This window comes from Chelonia mydas, chromosome 6, assembly GCF_015237465.2.
Source record: "Chelonia mydas isolate rCheMyd1 chromosome 6, rCheMyd1.pri.v2, whole genome shotgun sequence".
NCBI lineage: Eukaryota > Metazoa > Chordata > Testudines > Cheloniidae > Chelonia > Chelonia mydas.
In genome coordinates this window covers 35949164-35961462 of record NC_051246.2, presented here as the reverse complement: position 1 = coordinate 35961462, position 12299 = coordinate 35949164, and the positions used below count along the sequence as shown (strand labels likewise).

Here is a 12299-nt window from a genome sequence, read left to right as displayed (position 1 = left end):
TTTAATGAAGCATAATTTCATTATCTTCTTAGCTCTTGTAATACAACCATTATCATTCTATCAGTGTCCTTGTTGTGTGAGTGTTTTAACCTCAAAGCACATCAATAGGGGATGCGTTTGCATCTGAAGGTTGCAGACACAGTAAACATGCCTGTTAGGTGGGATGTTGTTGTCTGTTTCATTCCATTCTTGGAATTGTCAGTCCTAAATGAGTGGCAATGGATTCCTGAGGGTTTAATTCTGAGAAAACTCTTACAGAGTGGCCTTTATATGTAAATACAAAACTGGTGACGAGTATGGTAATTTTAAAGTGTTAATCCTTACAGCTACATTTCCACAGTAGACTCTAAAAAGAAAAGGAGTATTTGTGGCACCTTAGAGACTAACAAATTTATTTGAGCATAAGCTTTCGTGAGCTACAGCTCACTTCATCGGATGCATTCAGCGGAAAATACAGTGGGGAGATTTATATACACAGAGAACATGAAACAATGGGTGTTACCATACACACTGTAACAAGAGTGATCAGGTAAGGTGAGCTATTACCAGCAGGAGCGCCGGGGGAGGGGGGAGGGGGAACCTTTTGTAATGATAATCAAGGTGGGCCATTTCCAGCAGTTGACAAGAATGTCTGAGGAACAGGGCGGGGGGAATAAACATGGGAAAATAGTTTTACTTTGTGTAATGACACATCCACTCCCAGTCTTTATTCAAGCCTAAATTGATTGTATCCAGGTTTCAGAGTAACAGCCGTGTTAGTCTGTATTCGCAAAAAGAAAAGGAGTACTTGTGGCACCTTAGAGACTAACCAATTTATTTGAGCATAAGCTTTTGTGAGCTACAGCTCGCTTCATCGGATGCATACTGTGGAAAATACAGAAGATGTTCTTATACATACAAACCATGAAAAAATGGGCGTTTACCCCTACAAAAGATTTTCTCTCCCCCTACCCCACTCTCCTGCTGGTAGTAGCTTATCTAAAGTGATCACTCTCCTTACAATGTGTATGATAATCAAGTTGGGCCATTTCCAGCACAAATCTAGGGTTTAACAAGAACGTCTGAGGAACGGGGGGGGGGGGGGGGGGGATTGTTAGGAAAAAACAAGGGGAAATAGGTTACCTTGCATAATGACTTAGCCACTCCCAGTCTCTATTCAAGCCTAAATTAATTGTATCCAATTTGCAAATGAATTCCAATTCAGCAGTCTCTCGCTGGAGTCTGGATTTGAAGTTTTTCTGTTGTAATATCGCAACTTTCATGTCTGTAATCGCGTGACCAGAGAGATTGAAGTGTTCTCCGACTTGTTTATGAATGTTATAATTCTTGACATCTGATTTGTGTCCATTTATTCTTTTACGTAGAGACTGTCCAGTCTGACCAATGTACATGGCAGAGGGGCATTGCTGGCACATGATGGCATATATCACATTGGTAGATGTGCAGGTGAACGAGCCTCTGATAGTGTGGCTGATGTTATTAGGCCCTGTGATGCTGTCCCCTGAATAGATACGTGGGCACAGTTGGCAACAGGCTTTGTTGCAAGGATAGGTTCCTGGGTTAGTGGTTCTGTTGTGTGGTATGTGGTTGCTGGTGAGTATTCGCTTCAGGTTGGGGGGCTGTCTGTAGGCAAGGACTGGCCTGTCTCCCAAGATTTGTGAGAGTGTTGGGTCATCCTTCAGAATAGGTTGTAGATCCTTAATAATGCGTTGGAGGGGTTTTAGTTGGGGGCTGAAGGTGACGGCTAGTGGCGTTCTGTTATTTTCTTTGTTAGGCCTGTCCTGTAGTAGGTGACTTCTGGGAACTCTTCTGGCTCTCTCAGTCTGTTTCTTCACTTCTGCAGGTGGGTATTGTAGTTGTAAGAATGCTTGATAGAGATTTTGTATGTGTTTGTCTCTGTCTGAGGGGTTGGAGCAAATGCGGTTGTATCGCAGAGCTTGGCTATAGACAATGGATCGTGTGGTGTGGTCAGGGTGAAAGCTGGAGGCATGTAGGTAGGAATAGCGGTTAGTAGGTTTCCGGTATAGGGTGGTGTTTATGTGACCATCGTTTATTAGCACTGTAGTGTCCAGGAAGTGGATCTCTTGTGTGGACTGGACCAGTCCACACTGGTGGACCACCAGTCCATCTTGTGTGGGATGGAAATTGTTGAAATCATGGTGGAATTCCTCAAGGGCTTCTTTTCCATGGGTCCAGATGATGAAGATGTCATCAATATAGCGCAAGTAGAGTAGGGGCGTTAGGGGACGAGAGCTGAGGAAGCGTTGTTCTAAGTCAGCCATAAAAATGTTGGCATACTGTGGGGCCATGCGGGTACCCATAGCAGTGCCGCTGATTTGAAGGTATACATTGTCCCCAAATGTAAAATAGTTATGGGTAAGGACAAAGTCACAAAGTTCAGCCACCAGGTTAGCCGTGACATTATCGGGGATAGAGTAGCTATCTTTGTAGCTTGTAGTCCATCTTTGTGTGGAATGTTGGTGTAGAGGGCTTCTACATCCATAGTGGCCAGGATGGTGTTATCAGGAAGATCACCGATGGATTGTAGTTTCCTCAGGAAGTCAGTCGTGTCTCGAAGGTAGCTGGGAGTGCTGGTAGTGTAGGGCCTGAGGAGGGAGTCTACATAGCCAGACAATCCTGCTGTCAGGGTGCCAATGCCTGAGATGATGTGGCACCCAGGATTTCCAGGTTTATGGATCTTGGGTAGTAGATAGAATATCTCAGGTCAAGGTTCCAGGGGTGTGTCTGTGCGGATTTGATCTTATGCTTTTTCAGGGAGTTTCTTGAGCAAATGCTGTAGTTTCTTTTGGTAACTCTCAGTGGGATCAGAGGGTAATGGCTTGTAGAAAGTGGCGTTGGAGAGCTGCCGAGCAGCCTCTTGTTCATATTCCGACCTATTCATGATGACAGCAGCACCTCCTTTGTCAGCCTTTTTGATTATGATGTCAGAATTGTTTCTGAGGCTGTGGATGGCATTGTGTTCTGCACGGCTGAGGTTGTGGGGCAAGTGATGCTGCTTTTCCACAATTTCAGCCCGTGCACGTCGGCGGAAGCACTCTATGTAGAAGTCCAGTCTGCTGTCTCGACCTTCAGGAGGAGTCCACCTAGAATCCTTCTTTTTGTAGTGTTGGTAGGGAGGTCTCTGTGGATTAGTATGTTGTATATTTCCAACACACCTCTGAACAACATACTAATCCACAGAGACCTCTAGGGTGGTGTTTATGTGACCATCGCTTATTAGCACTGTAGTGTCCAGGAAGTGGATCTCTTGTGTGGACTGGTCCTGGCTGAGGTTGATGGTGGGATGGAAATTGTAGAAATCATGGTGGAATTCCTCAAGGGCTTCTTTTCCATGGGTCCAGATGATGAAGATGTCATCAATGTAGCGCAAGTAGAGTAGGGGCATTAGGGGACGAGAGCTGAGGAAGCATTGTTCTAAGTCAGCCATAAAAATGTTGGCATACTGTGGGGCCATGCGGGTACCCATAGCAGTGCTGCTGATTTGAAGGTATACATTGTCCCCAAATGTGAAATAGGTTTTTTCCCCCCGCTCTCCTGCTGGTAATAGCTCACCTTACCTGATCACTCTCGTTACAGTGTGTATGGTAACACCCATTGTTTCATATTCTCTGTGTATATAAATCTCCCCACTTATTTTCCACTGAATGCATCCGATGAAGTGAGCTGTAGCTCACGAAAGCTTATGCTCAAATAAATTTGTTAGTCTCTAAGGTGCCACAAGTCCTCCTTTTCTTTTTGCGGGTACAGACTAACACGGCTGCTACTCTGAAACAGTAGACTGTGTGATTTTAACTATGTGACTCCCTCTGACTTTTAATGGGAATGACATGGTTCAAAATCTGTTGGCTGCTTGGAAACTGTAGGGGTAAATTGTTCATAACCTTTCAAAGTACTAATTTATGGACACCTTTGGATGCTGTGTGTGTATAATGCGCACATATTCAGTATTTATGAGTTTTACAAGTAACTGTTATGCGCTATTTTGAATGTACCCTATAAATTCAGTATTTGGTACTAGATATTGGCTCAACTTCTTGCAAGCGTATGTCAGCACAACCTGACCTAAAATGCAATGGGGCAGGAGGAAGGGAGGATTGGGCTTTCAGAGCCTGTGTCTGAATTGGATCAAATGACGTTACTACTGCTGTTTTTCAAAGAAAGAGAGTGAGGAAATGCGAAAAACCAAACTGTGGTTAGTAGTGTGTATCTGTGAACCCTGGCTGAAATCTCAGTGAGCAAAACCAAGCCTATGGGCTAATCAGAGTTCTCCCTGTAGCTGAACGTGAAAGAAAGCTGCACTCATTTTGCATAGTGCAGCACTGTGAATGTTCAGATCACCAGAAGTAATTTTTGTGTGTGCTCATATGTAAGTAATGACATGTGTTTGAAAACTCAGGCAAGTGATATAGTGAGGAATGTGTACAGTGGCTAGAGCAGGGAATTGGGAATTCACTGTGTGATCTGTCATTTATTATAATAATATGTAGCTCTTATATAGCACTTTTTCATCAGTAGATCTCAAAGCGCTTTACAAAGGAGGCCAGTATCACAATCTTCATTGTACACATGCTAAGTGTTGACAAACAGTCTGGGTGATGGAGAATATGCATACACCATCACCTATGCACACAGTTTTTGAGTTCAGTCACCTGTGGTGATTAGATTAGATAGTGAACTCACAGGGGCAAGGAATATGTCTTTTTCAGCACGTAGCACAGTGGGGCCTTAGGCCTGAATGGGCCCTTTGGGTGTTAGCATTAAACTAATAATGATGATCATTAGGGTGTAAAATGTAGAGTTGAGAGGACTACCATAACTACTTGATTTAGTTGGGGTTGGTCCTGCTTTCAGCAGGGGGTTGACCTCCTGAGGTCTCTTCCAACCCTAATTTTCTATGATTCTACTTGATGCCTTGCACAAATCAGGTCAACTTCTGCAGCCCAATTCCCCAGCTTTACACCAGTGTCGCAGCACTGATTTCAGTAGAGTTACTGTCAGTTTACACAGGGTAAGAAAGCAGTGAATTGGGCCCCTAAATTCTGTTCAAATGATTGCAGTCAAATACTGCAGAAGCAAATTCAAAGCCTGGATTGATGTCCATTGTCGATTCTGGCCCTGAACATCTCTGTGACTCTAGTTTCTAGCTTTAAAATAATTCCTGCGTTTGTAAAGTGTTTTGTGATCTTCTGATGCAAATCATTTAAGAAGTGCCATGTTTTTATTATTATTATTAATAAAATTGGCATCTCTGAGCTTCCACCTTACTGAAGATAGATATAATATCTGTGCTGCTTTACACTTGGATATTGTGAGAACTTGAACATTTCGTTTAAACTATTACTTCTCTTTGAGTGTTAATGTAGCATAAAACAGAATTGAAAAGTGGCTTACAATCTTCTATCCTTGGTTGCCAGGGGGGAGATTCAGGCGGTATCCTTGGGATCAGGGCCCCATAGTGCAGGGGAACAGGAAAGCAGCAGTGAATGACAGCGCTGGGAGATATCTGACTTGGCTGGCCCCTGAGGAAAGAAAATGGAAAAAAGGACCAATCTCTTCAGGATGCACTGTGTAACTAGGCTTCCTGGGACATCTACGAGAGATGGAGGCATCTTTTGTGAAAGGCAGGGGGAACAATGGAGGAAAAGTTTGGGAGGTGTCTGGGGGAACTTGTTAGTAGGAAGGTTTTTCCTGAGCAGGGGGAAGGAGCAATTTGTCCGCATGTTTTTTTAGAGAACCCCAAAGGTCTGGTGGGTCCAGCGTTTGTTTAGTCGTAATCTATCCCCTGCGGAAACAGATATTGTCCTAAATATTGTCACTTCTCAGAAAGATGGCTGCCGTTATCAGAAAGGTCAAAGAAGCCAATAATAATGATAAAGACAGCACAATGTTTTTCAGCAGATGGTTTCTATTTCTGGGATTTTTTTTCAGTTTCATGAGTGCATGAGTTCCCTTGACCCATGGGTCCAGAAATGACTTTTTTGAGCCTATGCAGTGCCTTGATTTGTGATATTGCATTGAAGTCAATGAGTGTTAAATGCCTATACTGCTTAGGCACCTCGAGGGATTTTCAAAAATGTCTATCTGCATCTTTAGGACCCTAAATAGTTTTGAAAACTCGCCCTAAGCTTCTGTGTTGCTGTACCGATGGTTTGCATTAGAAATAGGCCTGAACCAAAATCTCACAGCCAAGCATACCCTAAGTTTTGGAGTGAGTTCAGATCTGGATCTGAAACTCAGGGTTGGCTCCTATCAGCATCCTGTATCAGTACCATGGATCTGAACATCCTCAGTCTTTGAGAAGGGACAGTTGCAGAACATAGGCCCCTGTTAATCACAATGGGCCAGCAATCCATGAGGCTAAGCCCAGAGGAATGGGCAGTGTATAGCTGCCACTTCAGGGAGATATTGTGTATCTCAGAGAACAAGACTGTGCACCTACCACTCCTCACCACAGGCCCCTGATGAACAAGTTAGAGAGGGAAAAGCAGTGGGTGGAGCCCAGGTTCCACCTGACCAACACTCCAGACAGCAGCACGGACCCGGCGTGAATGAAAACATAAGCGACACTAATAGGAAAGCTTCAGTAAATTACCTTCCCCTGGGGTAGCACGGCTGCCGGGCTACCAACTGCCAGCCCTGTCACACGTTCCCAAAGTCCAGTTGGACGATTTATGCAACCAGCAATACTGCAGGGATGGTCCTGAACTTGTGCCTCCTAACTATTGTGATGACAGGGTGGAAAGAAGGGGAGGGGCCCAATAGTGGGGCCAGTTTCCCTCAGCAGCCAGAGATCTCCACCCAGCGGCTCCCAGAGGGCTCTGAGAACGCATTCACCTCCAGACACCCCCAAACAGCTTTCAGCACACCCCCCAGACAGCACCTCCAGATATCCTCCGCACCCACCCCTCCAACTACCTTCCAGCACCCACCTTTGTAAGCCACAGCAGTCATGTTTTGTGCAGCTCTGTTTCCCATCCTTCCCACTGCCCGGAACAGGGTCTGTGAGAGAAATCAGTGACACTTTTATCCATGAGAAACACTGCACATGGAGCTGCGCAAAACCGTGGCAGCCAGGCGCTGCCCTTTATGCATGGCTGAGTCTAAAAGCTCAAACTAGCTCTACCCCCCCCCCCCCCCCCGCAGTTAAAACTCAATAGCAGGGGTGAAAGTAACTCCAGACACTTACCAGTACGGGGCCGGCTCTGGCCTCGGGCGGAAGGGGCCGGGCTGGGGGTCAGCATCCCCCAGCCAGCCCTTCCAGGCCGCCTGGCCCGCACTGCCTGGGGCTCCAGTGGCGATTTAAAGGGCCCGGGGCTCTGGACGCTGCTGCCGCAGTAGCAGCAGCGGCGTCCGGAGCCCCAGGCCCTTTAAATCGCCTACCCCAGGGCAGCTGCTCCCTTTGCCCCCACACCCATCGGCAGCCATTGGGGGGGCAAAAGGGGCAGGGACGTTAAAGTGCTGCCGCAGCAAAGGACCATCCTGCTTTAACATCCCTGCCCCTTTTACTTCCCCTGTCGGCAGTCCTGCCGGTATGGACCCTACCAGCAGGGCTGCCGACGGGGGAGGCAAAAGGGGCAGGGACATTAAAGCACTGCCGTGGCAGCGCTTTAATGTGGCCTGCGTAGGGACCGGTGCGGGTTCTTACCAGTATGCCATACCGGCCCGTACCGACTCATTTTCACCCCTGCTCAGAAACCGTGTAAAACCAACATGGTGCCTCAGCTAAAATGATAGCTGATAACTATTAATGGCCACGATTTTTTCCAAAATAGAAACCTACATTTATGTAGTCAGACATCCATATCTAGGCACCTGATTTTCACAAGTGTCCAGCAGCTCGGATTTTTTTCTTGGGTAGTGTGTATGCCCCCTTGTCCCCTCTGTGCTTCTGATGGGATTATGGGTATTGAAAACTAAATTAAGTGAGTAAACTGTTACTGTGAGTTCCCAGGTCTCCTAGTGCAGTGGCTCTCAACCTTTCCAGACTACTATACCTCTTTCAGGAGTCTGATTTGTTTTGCGTGCCCCCAAGTTTCACCTCACTTAAAAACTATTGGCTTACAAAATCGGACATAAAAATTCAAGAGTGTCACAGCACACTATTACTGAAAAATTGCTTACTCTTATTTTTACCATATGATTACGAAATAAATCAATTGGAATATAAATATTGTACTTATATTTCAGTGTACAGAGTAGTATAAACAAATCGTACGAAATTTTAGTTTGTACTGACTTTGCTAGTGCTTTTTATGTATCCTGTTGTAAGACTAGGCAGATATCTAGATGAGTTGATGTCCCCCTGGAAGATCTCTGCGTACTCCCAGGGGTACGCTTACCTCTGGTTGAGAACCACTGGCCTAATGCATCTGGGGAAAGCTTAACTTCAAGAGAGCATATTTCTCCTGGGAAGAAAGGGCAATGTATTCCAGTGGCTGAAGCACAGGAGAAGTTCTAACCCTAGCTCTGCTATTGACTCATTTACAGCCTATTAAGTATTTACATGGGGAACAAATATTTAATAAGGTGCTCTTCAGCCTAGCAGAGAAAGGTAGAACACAATCCAGTGGCTGGAACTTGAAGCTAGACAAATTCAGACTGGAAATAAGGTGGACATTTTTGACAGTGAAGATAATTAACCATTGAAACCATTTACCAAAGGTCATGGTAGATTCTGCATCACTGGCAATATTTAAATCAAGATTGGATGTTTTCCTATGCAGTATGCTCTAGGAATTATTTTGGGGATGTTCTATGGCCTGTTCTATACAGGAGGTCAGACTGGATGATCACAGTGGTCCCTTCTGGCCTTGGAATCTCTGATATCTATGAAAGAGCAGTGCCTAAATGTCTTATCTGGACCTTAGTCTCTCTGTGCCTCATTTCCCCGTATGTACAATAGGGATAATAGCATTTTCCTACCTCCCAGGGTGGTTGTGAGGATAAAGAGAGCAAAGACTGTGAGGCACCCAGGTACTGCAGGAATGGTGGGTATATGTAAGTGGCTTACATAGATAGGACCTGTTCTTTTCATTATGCTGTTTCATAATTCACTTAGGGCTTGATGGTGCCCCAGACTAATCGGCCCTATTCAGGTACATTGGAGAGTCAGAACCCCACTTGTATCTGTGCATGGGCTACCCAATCTTTGGTTTGGGTGGAAAGGATGGGGAATGGAAAGAGCTTTCAGTCTACCCAGCAGCACAGCTGACCTGGCTTGTGGGGTACCATAATTTCCTACTGGTACAGGCCAGCAGCAACATGGAGGAAACAGAGGGGGAATTTTTCCTCTTGGAGGCACAGTTCCTTCCCTGCACCATTCCCTGGGCAACACAGCTATGTGCTACTCCCTACTCAGGGCATGTGGCCACCCCAGCCCTTAAAGTACAGCTCAGACATATTCAGTGATTTTTATCGTTACTCAGAGAACAAATGAACAGCTAATTCTTTAGGTCATTATAAAACCTTGATACTAATTACTTCATTGCATTGTTTTAAACTCTAGAAAATCCTTTGAGTTTGAAGATGCTTCAAGCCTACAGTCTTTGTACCCTCCCTCCCCAACTGAGAACGGTACAGAGAGCCAGCATAAGTTTGGATCCAAGAGCACTTTAGAGGAGAATGCCTATGAAGACATTGTAGGTAAGGACCTGTTACAGCACATGAAATAGCTACTTGATGTTGAGCAATTGTGGTTAGACAATACATTGTTGAACACATGCCCTGAACAAGAACTCTCAGCTGCTGCCAGTAAGGAGAAATGAAATGGGGGCGGAAGGGAGGTAAAGGGGCTGATGCATCAGAGCAAATGCATTATTCACAGTCTGCACGCAGGAGGTCTTGATTCCTTCAAACCTCATTGAATGGTCTTATTGGAAACAGATTGGTCAGCCATCCTTGTGCTTTTCATGGACTAACTCACTGTTTCCTAAGGTCTTGGCTTGAAGCCACAGTGGGTTTAAAATGTGCGGGGGGAGGGGAAGGAACAATAGATGCAGAGTTTACAGAACTATCAAGCAGCAGGGCTGTTCTTCTTGGAGTTGTGTGGTCAGCCTAAGCTCTGGAGGACTTCTGTGGGGACTGTCCCATAGCAATTGTTCTGTGATCTCCCCTCACTCCTCGTTGACTGGATTGGTTACATAGAATTTCATCTTCCTGTGCTGTCAGGAATGCAGAACATTGTCTTGATTAAGCCACAGAAATAAAAATAATCTTCCTCAGCCCAAGAAGAAAATGACTGGTCCTTCCTACTTGTGTACATTCTTTTAACATATGCCCGTCGAAAGGAATGTTGTTATAATAGGCACTAGGAACTCGAACCACAGATTTTCCATATGGGTGAGGAGCGTCTGCATTTTATTTGATTTTTTAGAAGGGTGCCCAGCTGGCATTCCTGCACACTGAAGCATTCTCATGTGTACAAGACCAGTTGACAGTGGCGATGCAAGTCTTCTTCCCACCCCCCACACCAAAGGGGGGGGGGGTCTGTCTGTCTTATCTAGCTGTGATACTAAAGCACCTGTCGCTATTGCTGTGGTGTCTAGAGGTTGTGGAGAAAAATGGAACTCGATCCTGCAAGGGGCTGAGCACATTCAACTCCCATCGAAGCCAGTGGCAGTTGAGGATTCTCAGTACCGAGCAGAACTGTGCCTACGGTGGGATCTTCCCAGAAGGAACAGTCAGTCCTCCTTATTCCTTGGTTTAGCTGTCTGCTTTTATCTTCCTTTGGTTTATGCTTTGCCGAAGAGGTGAGTCTCAAAGCGGTGAACAGAGTTATTCTTCTCCCATCTCTTTTGTGGCAGCACCCATGAGCTGTGGGCCTGTTGTTGAGAAGGCTCTCCCTCTGGCTCCCTTGAGCTTACAGCTGGGCTCCGTTAGTTGAAATGCTGCTGAAGTGGCACATCCTGGTAGGAGATGCTGCCCTTGGACTAGCATGGGTCTATCCCACTAAGGGACTTTGCAGGTTAGTGACAGAGCCTGGCAGTGAAAGCCAGCGTACTTCATCCCTCTCCTAGAGGGACCAGCACTCAAAGTGAGAGAGCATTTGATTTGCCAGCCCATTCAGCCTTTGTTTTGCCAATTAGTTGTGGTTTTCTGTAATGTGTGCAGTCGATCGCTCCTGGTTGGGGTCAGATTACCTTACTAGGGAAACAAAAACCCGTTAAAATATTCCTCACACTCTTTGTTTAATTTTTTTAAAGTGCAGTGGAGAACCTGATAACTAATATGGATGGACAGATACAGCTGGCCTTATGGCTATAACAGTGTCTCTTTGTTCATCCTTCAGGCCAAATTCTGCCCTTCGGAGGGCAGCTCCCACGGACTTCAGTGTAAATCTGGCACGCACACAAACACACACACCTGAAGGCAGAATTTGCCCCTTTGTGTTTTATAACAGCTCAGCTGTGCTTTCCAGTTCTCTCACTCGAAGAAGATGCTCTCAGAACTGCAGGGGTACTCCTGTCCCATCTGTGCACGTAAACCTGCACCAGAGGCTGTGTAGGCAGAAGAATACACTTGGCATGAAGAGTTTTCACTAGTAATTGCAGAACTTCTACATAAGCTGACAGACCCCCTGGGTAGCTGACATGGGGAAACCATATTGCACGTTACATTACACATCACTGCTCAGGGACTGTCAACACGCTGCCAGATGTTAGTTAGTAACATTTGTTTTCCCCCTTTCCGTGGTTTTTTTACATTGTAAAATCAAAACAAATGCTCAGCGTTGGCAAGAATATGCCTTTTAGCCAAATAGGGTCCAGTATAATAGAATAATAATTTGCTCTTCTACCTTCTGAGAACTATAAACTTGCTCCTGGAAGATTATAACTTGGGTACATTGACAGGGCACTGGGGAGAGTCTGCAGTGTTTCTGATCTGTGGATAAACAGAGAACTTCATTGTTTTCTACTTCCTTCTAACAGTCTCTTTTCCAAAGTGCTACATTCAATACATGCTGTGAGGAAAGAATACCTAATGAATATAATTCTTTATAGAAGCCAACACATATTAATAGAGTAAAGCCAAAGCAAAGCAGTTTGATCTCAGCCTTTAATGAAAATCTGCTCGTGTAGTCTACTTGATCATTTGTCATCTAACATTGTATGTCATAATTAATACCTAACTGGTAGTTTTAGGCCCAAATCTTTAAAGAGCACTTTTGTATGTGCCATCATAGATTGTGCTCATGCAAGCCAGCTGCATGCAAGAGTCCAGTTTGTAGATTTGGGCTTAAGTCATGGAAAGAAATCACTTTCTGTCACTGCTGACTGGGT

The 12299-nt window shown here is 45.2% G+C and overlaps 1 protein-coding gene across 24 annotated transcripts in view; it reads left to right on the top strand.

Moving 5' to 3' along the window:
* The window catches only part of DENND2B (DENN domain containing 2B), a 290322-nt gene that overhangs the window by 174630 nt on the left and 103393 nt on the right, over window positions 1-12299 (top strand). For all 24 annotated transcript variants that reach the window (XM_043547895.1, XM_007057107.4, XM_027819487.3 and 21 more), the window contains one exon: window positions 9527-9663. In XM_043547895.1, coding sequence (XP_043403830.1) covers window positions 9527-9663 — 137 coding nt within the window. The remainder of the gene's footprint in view (window positions 1-9526; window positions 9664-12299) is intronic.